The sequence below is a fragment of the Trichosurus vulpecula genome, chromosome 1 (assembly GCF_011100635.1).
Source record: "Trichosurus vulpecula isolate mTriVul1 chromosome 1, mTriVul1.pri, whole genome shotgun sequence".
NCBI classification, from domain to species: domain Eukaryota; kingdom Metazoa; phylum Chordata; class Mammalia; order Diprotodontia; family Phalangeridae; genus Trichosurus; species Trichosurus vulpecula.
The window spans coordinates 56,240,064-56,257,939 of record NC_050573.1 but is presented as its reverse complement, the minus strand read 5'-3'; the positions used below and the strand labels follow the sequence as shown (position 1 = coordinate 56,257,939).

Here is a 17,876-nt window from a genome sequence, read left to right as displayed (position 1 = left end):
CTTAGGGGAGGCAGGGTACGGAGCGAGAAGAGCAACTGACCCACAACCAGGAGTCCCGGCTTCAAGTTGTGACCATGACCTCCTGCAAGTCCCTACCCCTCCAGGCTTCAGTTTCTTTCTTTGTAAAGGTGGGGGTTGGACTAGGTGAGGGGTTTTTAACCTGGGGCCCATGAACTTGGGTTTTTTTTTTAATACTATGATTCACTGTATTTCAATATAATTGGTTTCCTTTATAATCCCATATATTTTATGTATTTAAAAACATGATTCTGAGAAAGGCTCCATAGGCTTCAGCAGACTGACTGCCAAAGGAGTTGGGGACACAAAATAGGCTAAGAACCCCTGGACCATACGATTTCTAAGGTACTCCCACATCTGGGAGTCCATGGAGAAGTCCTTCAACCAGTCCCATTATGGGACTTCCCCTAGCTCTGCGGTGATGGCCCGATAGCCCAGTGGGGCAGGTCTCTGAGGAGGCTGACAGAAACCCAGCCTTTTCAGGCCCCTAACTCACCACCTTCTGGAGAGTTTGGCTGGTCTAACCACTTGTTTGGAGACACTGGAAAGGTAACATTCTTTATTTAGATTTAGATGTTGATGTGATGTTTCTGGTTGAGAGTTGTTTAAAATTCCAGTTGGTTTAAAAATATAGACTATTCCTGCACGTCATTCTGGGAATCGAAACACAAGTGGATGCACTGTACAGACATTATACAGGGCATCAATGGCTCCATGGAGTTGTTACATCTCGACTATCCAAATACTTAAATACAAAACAAAACAGAAAAAAAATCACAAATTCCTTAAATAACAGTATGTAAAGTTAACTGAGAACACATAACAGGTAATGAACAATAATAAAAAATAAGTCAAAAAACACCCCACCTTTCCTTGGACTCCTCACAGGAAGGAGACTCCTCCATCCTGCTCAGGAATTGTACGAACAGGCTAGAACTGGAAAGGCTTGGCAGGGCCAGGGCTGGGGACAGGGATGGAGATGGGGGTGGGGATGGGGTAGAGGGTGGGGACCAGTAACGAGGACAAGGAAAGCAAGTAAGTCTGTCCAGCTTGGCCACAGAAGTCATTCTAGCTGCTTTAAATCTTCTGTTCTCTCCTTCATTTTCACCAGGTAATGAATTATAGTACTTTTTGTGTGCTCAGAAATATAAAAAGAAATCTCTCAAAATAGTGTTTCTGTTTGCTTTTTTATGCCCTCTCTCTCTTTCTCTCTTTCTCTTTTTTTGGCGGGGAGGGAAGCGCCCATCCAACAAAGCCCTCTGGGATGGTGCCTGATCTAGCTTCTGCTCCCTGGGTCCCAGAGAACACGGTTTTGCCAAGGGCTTGAGAAAAGGCAGTGAGGGCTGAACCAGCGAGGAAACGAATCAGAAAACGCACAAGGCATATCCACACGGTAGAAGCGCCATTACAGTGGGAAGCGGCTGTAACCAAGCAGTTGGGGAGTCAGGACCCCCAGAGCTCTGCTTTCTCCACCTCTGGGTCTGAGGTGGGGCCCCAGAGTTATCAGCCTGGAGACTTAGAGCCTGGAAGCAGGAGGGGAAGGGAGGGGGGGAAGAAGGGAGGGGACGACAGCAGAAATGGCAACTTGAGGAGCACATGGACACCAGCCAATGGTTTTGGTATCTTACAGAGAGAGATTGCTCAGGCGGTGGGCACGCTGCTTCACATCAGTGACCACATACACCCCCCTCCTAGTGCAAGAACAAATTCACAACCTCACGCTGGGACTTGGGCAGGAAGGTGGATGCAGGATCCAAACTCATTCAAATGGCAACGAGTAGGACTGAACCAAAGGGTCCAAGATGGCACCAGGGGGTGAGGGGATGAGGGGGTGGCAGCACTGCAAGCTTAGAATGACAAGCTTTACTCAATTGAATGGGGCAGAGCGGCTGCTCTCAGGAACCATGGAATCTGACTCCACTGACCCGTGGGCTGTATTCAGTTTGGCTGGGCACCAGGAAGGTGGCACGTTCCTAGGCTCAAGGTTGTCCACACCCTACAGCCGGTCCATTCGGAAAGTGTCCTCTGTGGCGGGGTCAGTGAGGACCATGTCAGGATCATTGAGCATGTGAAGTCCATCTAGGGTTAAAGGGTCAATCTTGAGTTCGTCCAGGGGGAACTGGGAATCGGAATCAAAACTGACATCACCGACTCCTGCCAAAGTGCTGGTCAGTTCTTTTGACAAACTGGGAGGGGACTCCCCTGTCACTGGAATGGGAGAGGAGACACAAAAATAGGATTAGCTTCTCCACTCCAAACACAATATCCCCATCCAGAGAAAAACAAATGAGATTCAAAGAGAGGAGTTCAGCCCATTGGATGCCTCGGGCTATATCTGAAAAGAGAAAAGTTGATTCTAACCGGGTAACATTTGAGCTTTCACATCATTGTCATCGGTACGAGGCAGGACACAAAGAAATATGGACATCAAGCCTTGGGGAAGACACTTAAAGTAAGAGCCCAAACTCATGCTCAGAGTTGCCTTTGTAAGCCAGCTAAGGTATATGCGTGTCAGGGAGAGGGACACCAGGAATGTCAGAGCTCGGAAAGCCTTCACAACACAGAACATGGGAGAGAGAGAGAGAGCACAGCTGAAACGGCTCTGCCACCAATCACTGTTAGAGAACAGGGGCCTGACCAGGAAGGAGGCTTTACACCATCTCGAGTCGTTCCTGAGGGCCTACACGGCTTCCCTTAAGATAAATACATATGTGGACAGAGTAAATTAAAATGTGCCAAGGGAGCCTCCACTCACCCCTGTGCACAAGGGAGATGGGTGTTTGCTGTCAGAGACCGCACTCTCTGGGGGTCACAGGACACTCTCTGCCTGCACTTGGCCCAATGGCTCTCTAAATGGCAACTCAGTAACTGGTTAACTGCCATTCTCATTCTGGCACATGTGTTCTGGTGTGAGTGGTCTCTTCCTCAAAGAGGCCACAGGACACTATGTAACAAACCATGGCCTGGGAATCCGAAGATCTGGTTTAGAGTCTGACTCAGCTGTGTGCAAGTCTGAGTGAGCCTCGGTTTCTTCATCTGCAAAACACTTACCAGTTCCCACGCCTTTCTTCAAACCAAAAATTCAGGGAATCTGGTCTGTTTTGGCAGGGAAGCCTGCTGCTACGTAAGAATGGCCAGCCCAGGCCATTATTTCTCCACTCCAGGAATGCAGGTCCAAGTCACCCAATCTTTAAAGCAGAGCATATATTCCACTTTCCCCAAGAAATTTCATCATATTGATAGGGAGCCAATTCCAAGCCTTAACCCCCAGCACAACTCATTCCTATGCCAATAGATAGATGATATACATACATATATACACACACTCAAAACCACACATACATATAATTACATAGCATCAGAAAAAGTACATGTGGTAACATACTAAAGTGTATCTGCATTTCTGTAGATGTATTTGCATGTTCCTCATCTTAAGGGAAGATATTCATTTCAGCACAATTCAACAAACATTCATTAAATTCTGACTAGGTACAAGGCCTTGTGTTAGGCATTAGAGATAAGAAGACAAAAACAAAATAGTCCCTCAAGGAGCTTATATTCTACTGGGTATAAATTTGTTCTTCACCAAAAATACAACCAGCAGACTGCTACAACTGTAGCTGAGTGCTTAAGAGACAGAAGTGATGATGAAGTGATGGATGGCAGTAACAGGTGACAGTGCCGGGGGGTGGGGAGGTGGGGTGGGGAGGTGATGGTGCTGAGGGGTGGGGAGGTGATGGTGCTGAGGGGTGGGGAGGTGGGGTGGGGAGGTGATGGTGCTGGGGGGTGGGGAGGTGAAGGTGCTGGGGGGTGGGGAGGTGATGGTGCTGATGATGGCTAGCAACAGCAGAGAAAGAGAGAGCTGCAGAAGTCCGGCCTCAGGTTCTAAGGGGAGAGGAAGCAGCTTACCTGTAAGGATGATGTTGGGGATGTTTCCGTGGCTCGAATAGTTGAGCTGCTGTGAGTCCTGAAGGCTGCTGTGACTCCCTGTCAGTCCCATCATGGCAGCCTGGGAGTAGTTAAGTGTGGAGCAGGGGCTGTACAGGCTGTTAGAGCTGATAGCATTTTCAATCATATTAAACTGTTCCAGCTGAAGATCAAAGCACAAACCAAGCATGAGCCCAACCACATCAGGCCGGAGAATCCTGCTGCCATGTCCAGCTAAGACTGTGCATACAATTCATCCCCAGAGGACAAGCAAGTACAAGCCCTAACTGGTTTCTGGACTCTTTACTTGTGTTTTTTCCACCCAATTCAAGTGGGTTAAATGCTTGTTGAATGAATGAATGAATGAATGATGATGATGATGGCTCCTGCTGGTATTTTTAAAGAACTGCCAATAACCCTAGAAGCTAGTCTGCTGAGCTTTTCCCAGAGGAGGAAAGGGGAGAAAAGGTACTGCCTTAGGGCACTGGCAAAGTCTTGTTCTCTGCCCTCTCTTGACTCAAGCCAGCACAAAGGCAGATGTGCCCATCACATAACTCTACACACAGTGGTGCCCTTCTGTGAGAGGGGCTCCTGCAGCCTCCTTCTGATCTGAGGTTCAGATCTCTCCTTTCTTTTGTTCTCTCGTTCACCTTGGAGGACAAGGTACAGAAACAGGGTGCTATTTGCTTGAGGGAGTGAAACAAAAACCACCCAAATGGTGTCTGTTGCCCTTGAGGCCTCTGAGTTGGGATTCAAACCAATAGCCTCCTTTCTCACCCTTCTCATTTACGAAGCCCTTCTCAGACACTGCCTCACTTGACGTGAAGTGAGCAGGAATCCAGATCCACTTTGCAGAGAAGGAACTAGAACTCACTCACCTTGGGTTAAATGACTCACCCACAGTCACAGAGCTATAATGTAACAAAGTCAGCACTTAAACCCAGGCCCTTGGATTCTGAGTCGGAGAATAAGGATTCTCTTTGCCACATCCAGCAGGTCAACTCTGATTATCAGTGAAGTGGAGGGACCTCATAGGTCATCGACAATGATCTTTTATTTTATAGAGGAGGGAACTGAGGCCCAAGGAGGTCAAAGGATCATAGAAGCATAGATATTGAGCAGAGGAACCTCAGAGGCCCAAGGCCTGCATTTTATAGAGGATGATACTGAGGCCCAAAGCAGAGAAGCCCAGGTCCTCTACCCCCACCTCCCCTTAACCCAAACCTCATACTCTTTCCTGCGAGAAGCCTGCTGAGAAAGGCTTCCATGTTACCTAGCAGGATGTGTTAGAAAGACTCTTGGCCTGGGTTTCAGGAAACCTGGTTTCTAATACTGATCCTGCTACTCTGTCCGTAGTTTGTGACCCTGAGCAAGTCATTAAACCTCTATGGGCCTCTCTGTTAGACAAGGTGATCTCAAAGGTCCTTTTTTTGTAAAAACTTCCATTTCACATGACAACTTTCCTAAGTGAAACGCCAGAGTTCGCTGGTTGGAGAAAAAAAGGACCTGGAGGCCGGGATAGGGCCCTGTGGTCCAAGGACAGTGGCCACAGCCACTGAGGGAAGCAGAAAGTGGCTCGATATTGTAGCCAGGAGAGGTGGACATGCCATTCTAAGCAGGAAGCTTACAGGGCTCACCTGATGGGACAGGGCATTAGCCTGCCTTGCTGTCATCTGCTGATCATAAAAGGAGTCCCCAAAGACGCTGCCCAGGACGGAAGAATGCTGCAGATAAAAAAGAGTCCTGCTGTCGTGAGATCCCCCACACCTGGTGGGCCACTGAAGAGGTGGCAGGCTGCTGAAGCCGCTTAGAGCAGCTCTGCTCCATGCTTGGCTCAGTCCACCTAACCAACAAGGCTCAGACTTTTAGACACTGGCTGCTGGCCTGACTACAGCCACGACAAAAGACAAAAACAAAACAGTCCCTCAAGGAGCTTATGTTCTACTGGGTACAAGTCTGTTCTCCACTAAAATTACAAGCAGCAGAGTGCTATTCCTGCTAATGTGGAGAGAGCCATATCCTCCCAGTAATTCTCCCTATCCTTTCTGCAGAGGTGGGCACTGAAAACAGGACCTAGTCACACCTCGAGGTCATGACCCTAACCTCCTGGCCACCCCAGGCTGCTCCTCTGGGGACTGCCAGCTAATGGCTGTGACACGGGCCCGCCAGTGTGCCCCGAACACGCTCCTGCCAGAATAGCCTGACTGCCTGGGACTCCAGGAAGGAAAACCTACAGGCTCCTAAACTTCAACTACCCAAAACGTACAGGACACGTCAAGGACAGGAACAGACGAACAATGAGGCGAAGGTTGAGCTCAGTCACTCAGGAGCAACTCTGCCATTCCTATAATTTCTGACTTTGTAGGATACTCATTATTCAAACTACGCCACTGGTGGATAGCCTGTCTCTCTCACTCCAAGGACTACCCCACACACTGATAAGTTCGAGTGGCTCCTCCTCCTTCTGTCCTCTGCATTAAGATGGGAGTTCTAGAGAGAGAGGGCTTAGGAGCCTGTAAGGGTAGATGCCATCATCAGTTCTGACATCCCAGAATCCCAGACCTGAGGCTGGAGGAGCTCCCTCCAAGACATCCCTGACCAGCCTAAGGAACTCCAGCCATGGGGAGCTCACTACTTCCCAAGGCAATCAGTCTCTTCCAGTATGAGAAAGTGTGGATGTTTACAAAGCTCTCCTTTATCTGGATCTGGAGCATGTCTCCCTGTTACTTCCCTCCCTTGGTGGACTCAGACAAATTCCCAGTTAAATTTAATGAAATCTAACCAAGGTACAAAGGAGAGAATTTTTCCTTCAGTGATCAGGATATAAATAAACTTTAGCAACCATTGCCTGCCTAGTGAGTGTGAACATATAACAGTCCAACAGGAACAGAATGACACTGTGTGGCCACACTGCAAAGATTTCAAGCACAGGATACAAGCACATAGCTGGAGACCATGGAGTTATTTCATCGAACAAGGGCTAGGAAAACACGCAGCAAACTTCCTTCCAGAATCCTCCCCTCCAGGGTGTGTGCATGCATGTACACACACACACGCGTGCTCGCGTGCACACACACATTCTCTCTCTCTCTCTCCACAAACACACTCCTCTGTGTCAGCCAGAATGCTCCATGAACGTCTCTTTAACAAATCTTCCAACAGCTCTTTGTAAGAGGGAGTTGATGTAAACTAGCAAAACACCTGCCTTTACAGAGCTATTAAAACAAGAGAAAAGAAATCAGTCTCCTGACAAGCCGAGCCTGCTGAAGGACGCCCACACCACGCTCGGAGACCCACGGTTTAGGAAAAACAACTCACGTCCTGCTCCTCAAAGCAGGCCAAGGCTGGGCCGGGAGGCAGGAGCCAGGTGCTCTCTGGGTGGGCAGGGGGTGAATGGTAGTGGTTCCTCGGAATATAAGATGTTTACACGGATGACCTAGGAAATGCAACCAGAACAGCTGAGAGAAATTCAGTCTTAATCCCAAGCCAGGCGGTACAGGGACAGGGGTGCTGTTGCAAGGCCCTTCTGAGGTCACTAGGGATGTCAGGATGACAACTTCTCAAGCTAAACTCAGGTGTGTACAGGGCTGTGCAGCCCAAGCTGCTGCTGAATGCCCCAGGAAAGGGAACTGGATTTGAAGGGGAAAGACCTGGGTTCAGATCCTGGCTCTACTACTTACTAGGAGTAGGACCTTGAACCAGTCTTGATTCTCTCTCTGAGCCTTAGCCTGTTGATCTGTAAGAAGAAAAAGTTGGCCTGGAAGATGTCTGAAGCAGAGTACAGCTCCAGAATCTTAGGATTTCAAGAAACTTTTCTTCTTTTCCATCCTGTTCCAGGACATAATAGCTAATAATAGTTTATAGTTTGCCAAGTACTTTTGTATATTAGGCCAGCGTAACAGCCTACAGCCTACCCTCTCAATCCCAACTGAGATGAATTTCCAGGACTTCGCCCATAGGTGGGAGAAGCAGTGAGGGACGCCACAGAAAGCACAGTCCTGTTCAGGCAAGGATGGGTGGCACTGGAGGTCCCATTCAGCTCAGAGCTTTTGTGACTGTATGAAAAGACAGGAAAGCCCAGTGGTTGGCCCGACTTGGAGGAAGCAGCCATTCTAACCATCCTTTTGTTCTGTCTCTAGGATGGTTTTCTTCAGGAGGAAGGGGCAGAGAAGGGGAACCCCAATCATGGTCGCTGGACACACACAGTGGATGAGCAACTGTTGAGATGAGCTGAGATTGAGTTTTGTGTCTTGGAGAGCACAGGATAGATCAAAAGCATGCAGCCGCTTGGGCAGGGGCTGCCACCGCCTCCTATCTTGTCAGCCCGCAGCTCATCTCGTGGGGGGCCTGAGGGTGCTGAGGGACCCAATGCAGACAAGTCTCCCTCCTTACTTTCAGATGCATCATTGTCATAGTGCAAAGATGTCTGTCTACTCTAAGCCCAGTATGTGGCAACACTTGTCACTTGCCAACACAGTGCTCTGGGGCACACAATAGGTACTGAAGTGTTTGCTGAGTTCCCCCAAAGCCCTGAAGAGGTTAGGTGGTAGATGCCAAGCTCACCCTAGATTTGGTCCAGACGACCCAGGAGGAGCCTAATAGACATTATGTTAAATATTCCAAAGGCCCTAAGGGGGACAGGCAGTGGATGCCAGGTCTGTGAAATGGCTGCTCTGTATCTGGTCCAGCAGCCGGCACAATGCTCTTAACTATCAGGGAACTGAACCAAATTGATCAGGAAATGTTGGGACATGATGGATAGGCTAGAACCAAGTATGGAGACAAGAGGGAGTGGAACAGATCAGGAAGGGGTTAAGAAAGCAGAAGCCACTGGGAACACCAAGTGGGCAAGGGATGGGAAGGGAGGCTGGGGACAGGAGCTGCCGCTGTGAATTATTTCTCCACTCTCACCCTCTAGTTAGAGCCTGATTTCTGTTTTTGTCTTTAACCCTAAAGACAAGGACCTACCTCCCAACAGAGTTTGACCTATCCTTTTCTATGATACAAGTTCATGCCAACTTAACCAATGGTCAGCCCCAACCTTTACCATCACAGAGTACAAACATAAGAGACAACTAGGACCAGATAACTTTTCTTTTCAAAGGGTTCTGGGACTGGCTCTCTCCAGTGCAAAATTATACAGGCTCAGCAAATGGACTGAGCATAGAAGACTAGGGAGAGTGGCAGCCGACTGACAGGAAAGCCCGGCTTCAGCACCAGAAAAGGCCAACCCTGGAAGTTTGGGGCCTTGGTGAACATAGTTCCTAACCAGAAAAAAAGGGCTCAACAGAAGATTTCTGCCTCTGCCTTGATGTTTATTCGTCACTGGTCATGAAGGTAGGGGGCCAGGAAGGAGGCTCTTGACCTTCACACATTTACTCTGGAGTAAATAAGAATCATGAGGTACAAAGCAAGGCTGTGCAGATGGAGGCAAGAAGCTCACTGTCTACCGCATGGAGACAACCCCAAGAGAGATTAGCCTGAAATCTCTCTACCTCAGGTAGTGCCTCTGGGTCCAAGGATCCTAAGTCAGGTGGACAGACAAGGCCCTCTGCTAAAACAACTCCCATCCTCATGTCTGCCTTGGGCTTACAATCTTTGGAGCATGAAAGAGCACTACAGGGAAGGCCTGGGGAGTCAGAGGGTTCTAGCCCTGGCTCTGCCACCAACCAACGGAGTGACCCTGGGTAAATCAATCCTCCTCTCTGGGCCAGAGTTTTCTCACCTGGAAAATGTGAGTTGAGCCAGATGAGTCCTAAGTTACCATCCAACTCTAACGTCCCAAGGTCTAAGGCCCCTTCCAGCTCAGACAAGAGAGCTACCCTGAGTTCCTTATCTAAAGGCCTGGCAATGGACAAAAGCACCATACTTCCCAGGGTTCAGCTATCGGAATGCTACCATTGCCCTCTTCTTTCTCTAAGTATAACTTTCCAAGAGATCAGGATAAAGGTTTAGAAAGTACTCCATACCAGCAAGAGCACAGAGGGTTTAGACATCAGGCTGACCAACACCATACAAAGGTTTTCAATGGGAAAGTCCCTTCTGGGTGAGAAGTGGATGTCAGGAAAGAACATAACCAGCAAACAAAATGGAGAAAGAAAAATAACCTATTTAAAGGCATGTCCCTCCATAAATGGAGATCTGAAAGAGTCAGAAGGCTTAGAATAGGGAGATGTCATTTCATTTCCCTGAAGGGGTGGCCACATCAGATGAGGATGCTCTAAAAGAGTCATGCTCAGTCCAAACCCTTGAGAAAAACTGGAGGGAGGACCATTACTCCTCTGGAAATCAACCCATGGCCCACTGTATAACATGATAGGTATTAGGTACCGTCTGGACAACCCTCGGCCAAACCTCTCTTTCCAATGAAACCACTCAAGTCACGTGCACCTAATGGGTGGTAATCTTCCAGTTTTCAAAAACGACTCCATAGCAAAAGCACAGTCTAGGTATAAGTATTAGGTTGGGCTTCTGCCAGGTACCCTTCCTACATTCTGGTGGAGGGGTTAAAGAGATAGTAAAAGGCAAGTGGTAAGGGATGAGAGGTGGGGAGACAAGGGGCCTAGACAGGGTAGGCCTTATGACCTGATGTAGGCAGAACTCATGTCTTTGCACGAGGTAAAGAAGAGCTGGAAGCTCCCCTATCCAGGCCACCCATTTGTAACAGGATCTTGAAGTCCACCATTAGAGTCATCCCTTTGGGCTAATAAATAGCTTTTCCAAGAATCCCCAGGGTGAGGCTGAAACCTTCTGAATGGTTTTGTTGGATTGGTTTCAGAGAAGAGAAAGAGAATGGGTGCTGCGTGAGGAGAGGGCACTAGAAGGATACAAACCCTACCTACTTCATCCTGGGTTTGGACAACACGAACACTGGGCTGCTCAAACAGTGACTGTTTACCCAGTGAGCAACGGCAGAAGAATGTTCTACTGCATTCTCCTGAGGTGGCAAGGAGAGGATTCTCCTCATTTTTTGGTAGGACTGTGGGAAACAGAGCCAAACATACAAAAGTTGTAGAGTTTCAGCCTCAACAACCAACAACAATGCCAGGTCTAGGCCTTGCCAAATTTGCCTGGCCTATGGGAAACAGCCAGACACAGCAAAGTTACTGTAGCATTTTAATGTGAATAGACTCATAGTCAAGGAGCTGTTCAGAAAAAAAAGGTAGGCAGGGTCCTTCAGTAGTGTAGGGAATGCTTATGGTAATGTACTATTCTGATCTCTCTCTGGGATGTGCTCCTAGTCAGAGAGAGACAGATGGAATACCAAGATGAGGCTGACCTGAGGAAGTTCCCTGATTGGTTGTACTGCTTACAAACCTCCCAGTAATTGAAACCTGGGCTCCAGAAGTTGAATCCTGGGAGGGAGAGATACCTTTCTGGGATCTTGAACACACCATGGCCAATGGCCATGAGGCAGCCATCAGAGCAAACCCAAAGGCAGGCCTGGGGGTGGAAGCACAGGCTTGATAAGCATTAGAGATGACCAGCCAGGCACTGGGCAGATGCTCTAGGATCCTTGCACCCTGCAGCGCTAACCCCTTCCTAACCGAATTCTCCAGCAGCCCTGGGTTTGCTCTGGATCTTAAGCTTTCTCACCTGTCAAGTGCAGATAATATCCCTAGCCTGTCTAATCCACATGGTTCTTATAAAAACTATTCCAATGGATCAGTGATACCATCAGTTTGGAAGTTCCCTCCAATGATGCAGATCCCAACAGGCTTGTTATGAAAAAAGCATTTGATGCATTATAAAGGCCTTCGTACACGTGGGCTAGTACTGGTAAGTGTTACTACCTTGTTAATAAAATCCGAAGATGAACTAGGTATGGCTTGAGACTGGTCCAAAGGGAAGTGTGTCCTTAGAGCCACAGGAACCTTCTGGATGATGGTGACAGGGGTCAGAGAAAATGGCTAAGGTCTAGAGGAGCAGGCCCATGAGCCCAATTCTATCTGGGAAATAGCTCTGGGACCATGAGGCAGGTAGTGGGGTGCTGGATGGCCAGACCCAGGTGCTGAGGCTTCAGGCCTGTGGGGCTCACAGCTGACAGAAGCATCGGTATCTAGGGATGGAAGCCTGCCAGAGTCCTGAGATGTGAGCTGCACCTCAGCTCTGCCACTGCTTCCTCAGATGTCACCAGCTCTTCTCTCTCAGTCACTGTGAGAGAAGTATGCTTTATAAGCCAGAAAGAGCTACAGAAATACAGGCTATTTTTACTGTCCTGTGATGGTAGGAAACCCAAAGCCTCACCTCACCTCTCTTCCCTAAGTGACTGTGTCTGACAGAACACAGCAGAGCCGAGCAGAAGACTTCCTCACCTTCAGCCTTTCTAGATCAATGCAGGCCATGAAGCCTCCTCTACTAAAATCCCAGAGGGCTCAGTTGTATAAGGGCTAGTCACTAGGGCAAAACAGGCTTGTGGGAGGTTCAAGCTGGCTGATGGCTACAATGATAACGGCTGGGCTGTGTGCTGGTTGTAGAAAGGGTAGAAACATGAAAACAGTCTTGACTCACACCCCACACTGTCTGCAGGTCAATGTCATCTGTAAAGTGCTGTGGACACCATGGGATTTAGGAGCATCATCACAGAACACAAGAACAGAAACCTGGACTCCCCGGCCCTAGTGATGGGAGCAAAGGTGCCTTCCAGATCTATATTCTACGTTCTAGAACTAAGACACTATAATTCTGATACGACGACAGCTGCTAGCTTTGACATCATCCTTGTCACAATCGAAAGCAAACACTTCCCCATTCAACTGTAATTGGTTTGTCTTAGCATGAGTGACCTTAGGTGAGGCATAGGTCTGAGAAGTTCTCCAGGAGGACAGAGAACCCTGGTCAGCTAGCCAGAGCACCTTATCCCAGGGAACAAAAAAGAGTGGACTTCTCGGACTAGTGAAACATTCTGTTATCTGAGTGGGACCAGACAGGATGAGACATCAGTGAAGCATGAGGCACAGACAGTGACAGTGAGTGACCATGGGTTGGCAATGGACACACTGGAGACAAAAAGCAAGGCTTGTGGAAGCACAGAGTCCCTTACTTGAGGGGAGCTGCCAGGAGAGAAGCCTTGATTGGAGACAGGAGAGGTGGGAGACTGGTTGGCTGGGGAGCCAGCATTACTGCGGTACTGCTGGAGTGAACCCTACAGAACAACACAGAATTAAAGACCATGGGATCGATGGAAAGTTGAAAGGTTATATACTTATTGGTGCATAGCTAGAAATGGTCATCAGCAATTCTAAGCTAGGATGACACAGCTGTCACAGCGAGCAGGAGCCCTGGGCTCACACACCACCGGCTGGACTCAAGCTCACTGGAGGGGTCCAATGGTCAGTGCAGGTTTTCAAAGACCATGGTCTTTACACGGCTCATTCAGGACAGTAGAACCCCAGTGTCACTTTATTTTCTGGCTATACAGATTTGGATGCCCTCTCACAACCACTCAGAAAAGTGCTAAAAAAAAAAAGCCTGATACAGCTATAACACATGTGGCTACAAGGTAGGAATCAGAGTGATATCACTGATACTAGATCATAAAGGGGTTCCACTGCGTATACAGCCTGCTGGCCAAGAGAAATTGGGTGCAGTCCAAACTCTCAGTACTTTTCACTTCTGGTCTATCTCGGCCCCTCCCTGCCCCATTCTGCTTTTCCTACCCCCCTTTGCTTCAAAGACAGGGCTGGTCTCAAGCCCCAGTCTGAGTACCACAGCAAGTCCAAACAGATATACACATCTCTTTTAATTTGTTTAATACATACTAACTCCAAAGCCTTACAATCCTCTTCCCACCTAGAGGCTATACTGAGGGTGCTTTGAAAATTTCACCCTTCATACTCAGCTACATTTTAACCTGTTCCTTTGACATCTTTTTTATAAAGACCCCTTTTCTCCAGCAGAGACCATGGTCAGCACTTAAGTGACCAAGTTATTTAAGCACAAGGTAAGTTAGACTTAGGAGAAGGGCCTAGGGTCAAAATGATTTCTCACATTGTGTTGGAGGCTACTGTGAATAAGAGTTCCAAGGTACCCAGGAAGGAGCATTCCTCAGGAGATCCCCAGCCATCCTGAGGCTCTCTTCTAAGACACTGTACCAAGAATTCAGGTACAAATGATTTATTTGTAAATGGGAAGTCCTACAGAGATTCAGACTACCTCCATGCATGTCTTCCTAGGAAACAGTAATGTACCATGTGGAAGTAAGTGGGAAACAGTAGCCAGCATTAATTAAGTGGGCAGGAGAGCTCCTTGAAACCTCTTCCTGGGACTGCTGCAGATGAGAAGAGCTTCCTATCCCTATCTCAGACAGAAATGCCTGAGGATCCGAAGACCCCTTCTTGAAGAAGCTAGGGAGAAGTCTCATCCAGTGATCTGAGAGGAGTTACTTGAAAATGCCACAGACTGATTCCTATTATCATCTCCACAATAGGCAGAGAGCTGATCTTGGAAAGATCTGGATTCAAGTTTTGCCTTGGACACATGTAAGCTGTGTGAGCCTGGGCAAATCACTTAAACCCCAGGGCTCTAGGTAACGAAGGCTCTAAGCTGTAGAGGTGTTGGCCTGCGTTGCAAGTGGGAGTTTCCTTATTTGGGAGCTCCTTATGCCAATGAAATCACAGGTCCAATCTCTATCCCTATCTCTCTATCATTTCCATTGCCTGAAAATGAAAACTCGCAGGCTTGGAATTTCCAGGGTTTGGCTCTTTTTATGTGTGAAATGATCGAAGGCAAGTATAGAACGTTTGGATTTGATTGTGTAAAAATTCACAGCTAGGAAGGGCCAGTACGCAGGTTCAGATCTGTCCTGTTCTTTTTTTCTCTTTGGCATCCAAATCCATATTCTCTGTTGGTGGAGGGCTCCTCCATTTCTTGAGCCCTTCTCTTCCAGGGCTGCCCCAAGCAATGGTCTCCCTTGACAGAGAATTCATGGGAAACAGTGGGCTCTCTCGCCAAGGGGCAAGGGCAGCTCTACTCACTCCTGTCTCTCTGGAGCTGCCCAAGAAGCACAGCGGTCACTCGACCACTTATTTGTCATTTGCCTTCTACCTGTAACCTTCCCATTGAGGACATTGGAGAACGAACGAGTCCTATAATGGGAGGAAATGGGGCACACCACCAAGTGCCAGTCAAACCCTCAAGTTTTGGTGGGTACCCAAAGGTGGAGAAAAGTACTTCTTGTCTCCTCTTGGAGGATATTCAGTCAAAGAAAGGACTCTGATTTTGCACTGGAATTGGAGAGCTCGCTCCAATATTCTCTCTCCTTTCCTTACTAAGCACCTTCTAGCTGTCACATTCAGGACAGCTCCAGGTATGTGAGGCAGCCCTTACCTCTTCTTAGTGCCAATTCTTGGAAGCTTGCCCGTCCTTACAAAGAAAACACCATGCTAACAGGTCCCCCTCCGGAGATGGCAGGCCCAGACCCTTACCATGACCCGTCTGCCTATTCTGTGAAATGCCAGCCCACTGCTAACTCCTGACGACTGTTTGGATGCTGGCTCACCAGAAAAAAAAAAGAAGCTGCCATTATCAGATGCATAGTAGTGACTCACTGTGTTTAAAATTAGGAACTTGACAAACTTTAAAAGCCGTTCCTCACTCAGCAGCCATAATTGATCACAAACAGCACATTCTAATGAGCTCTGAGCCTTGATCAATCCTACTCTGCAGTTGCTAGCATACAGCACAGGAAGCAGGATGCCAGCCCCAGGATCCAAAGGGATCTAGCTGCATTCGGTAGCTCCAATAAGCACCTACTGTACTCCCCTGACTGCCCCTCACCCCCACCTGCCTCTTCAAAAAGTCTCTGGTATCCAGCAGCCCTTCCTATTTGGAGTGCAAACTCCCAGAGGCCCAGAGGGGCCCAGCAATGGGCCATGTGCTTGGGGCAGAGAACTCAGCTGGCTGGTGCACGGCCTGTCAAGGGTGGCCATGAGTCATCATGTGATGCCTGAGGTCACAGACAGACCCCCACATGCACGGGTGGAAGGAGAACCCGGCCTGACAAAATCATGCTTCTTCTGACACACCCAAAGAAAGTGTTGAGGCTTAAAGCACACACATAACTTGCCACACTGAGAAGCCAGCCTGGCTCTGCAGAGGGCAGAGGAAGGCTCTCACCCAGCCTGAGTCTACATGCACAGAGCTCCACTTCCTCCCAGCTCCAAGGCCCCAGTTGCCCTCCGCCCCACCTCGGCTGCAAATACCGATGTCTTTTACCATCTGCGTCCTTCAGGCGGCGGCACCACAGACTTACCGAGGTGATGTCTATTCCCATCGACGGCTGGGCCTGGTTGCCTGGAGGGGACTGAGGGATGGTAGACGGTACTGTGACTGAAAGAGGGGGGAGTGGCGGCCCCCGCTGTAAACCCGAGCTCGCCATTAAGGGGGTGTTCTGGGAGAGGCTGCTTGGCACCTGGGGCTGCTGCGGCTGCGGCTGGGGCTGCTGCTGCGGCGGCTGCTGTTGTGGTGGCGGCTGCTGCTGGGAACTCGCTTGAGTGAAAAAGGAGTATGGGAGCTGCTGCTCCAGGGACAGGGCGTCCATAGCCACGGCCTGGGAAGGGGAGGCACAAGATGGCAAAAGATGTCAAACTGCTCCTCCAAGAGCATCCACTAACTACAACAATGGGAAGGGCAGCGAGGGCAAGTGAGCACCTTTCAAATCCAATCCACACACAACATATGTGATTCTGGGCTGACTAGCTGATCTCCAAAGCGGGGAGGAATGTGAACTTTCTGTCTGTGAGTCAACAAGCCCAAAGGAATGGGCATTATCGCAGACGCCAATGTCATCATCTGTAAAATGGCACGGACAATAACAGCAGCGATCATAGTTCACAGTTCTAAAGTGCCTCACCTTGGACAGAGCCCTCGATCCATTCTGTCCTCTTTACACCTATGAGGCCAGGGAGGCAAATAATCCTTTTTTTTTTTTCCCAAAGGATAAAACTGAGGCCCCAAGAGGGGAAATGATTCACCCAAAGTCACCTGGCTGCTAAGCAGCTGACCCGGGTTTCCTGATTCATGGTCTAGCAGAGGCTAGGCCCCGCTATCAGAGCTAGAGGACTGCACTCACTGGCCGAGGGACAGCCGGTCCGGGCTTTATCCTTCCTCTGTAAAAAGAGGCCTGGGGCAAGGACTCTCCTCCCCAGCACTATGAGGGAGCAGCTGTGGGTCAGAGCCTCTTGGGGTCCCCCCTTTCACCCAAGGTGTTTGCTGAGGTGCCCTTGATGCCCTTGGGGCACTCAAGCCTTAATGCTGACCAAGCTCTTCCCTGAGGCCCGGTTTGGCTCAAGGCTCGGCGGTGAGGTTTGTATCCAGGACTTATGAGGATGACATACAGGTTTTTGCTGCTATGCACCTCCCCTCCTCAGGGCCGGAATTGGGAGCTGTTCATGGGATCAGAGACTGAAAACTGAAAAGGGCCTTTGCCGTCATGGAGTCTCACCCTCTCATTTTATGGACAAGGAAACAGAGGCGTAGAGCTGTGGAGGGATGGCTGAGGGTCACAAAGCTGGTGGCTTCCTGATTCCAAGGCCAGCATTTCCTCCACTATGCAAAGCTGACCTCTTGGTTTCAATGACATTTCAGGCTTGCTGGGGCATGGACATATACCATAATGTTGGCCAAAAGAACCACTGAGGAGGCTCAAGTTACTGAGAAAAGATAATCACACAATGCATTTCAAATTCAAATGTGACAAGGCCTCAGTTTCCCCATGTGTAAATACTAATTCCACCTCATGTCTCTGGGTGAAGATCAAATGAGAAAATGCATGAAAAGCACAAGCAAACATGTACTGTGTACATCTAAATCACTGTCAGTGTCATTGGCTCAGACAGGGCTACTCAGATCGTCCCGTGGACTCTAAAGCCCCACACAATGGGAGTTATTAAATGGTCAGTAACCACCCCCTGTGCACACGCAGGATGGCT

The 17,876-nt window shown here is 48.9% G+C and overlaps 1 protein-coding gene across 3 annotated transcripts in view; it reads right to left on the bottom strand.

The window, feature by feature from the left end:
- Positions 1–236: 236 nt before the first annotated feature.
- CRTC1 (CREB regulated transcription coactivator 1) overlaps positions 237–17,876 on the bottom strand; it is a 120,923-nt gene continuing 103,283 nt past the window's right edge. For 2 of the 3 annotated variants that reach the window (XM_036740904.1, XM_036740902.1), the window contains 5 exons: positions 16,199–16,495; positions 12,989–13,090; positions 5,583–5,669; positions 3,928–4,108; positions 237–2,226 (listed from right to left, as the gene is read on the bottom strand). In XM_036740904.1, coding sequence (XP_036596799.1) covers positions 2,015–2,226; positions 3,928–4,108; positions 5,583–5,669; positions 12,989–13,090; positions 16,199–16,495 — 879 coding nt within the window. In that variant the 3' untranslated portion in view covers positions 237–2,014. The remainder of the gene's footprint in view (positions 2,227–3,927; positions 4,109–5,582; positions 5,670–12,988; positions 13,091–16,198; positions 16,496–17,876) is intronic. The other variant, XM_036740903.1, reaches the window with a different exon arrangement.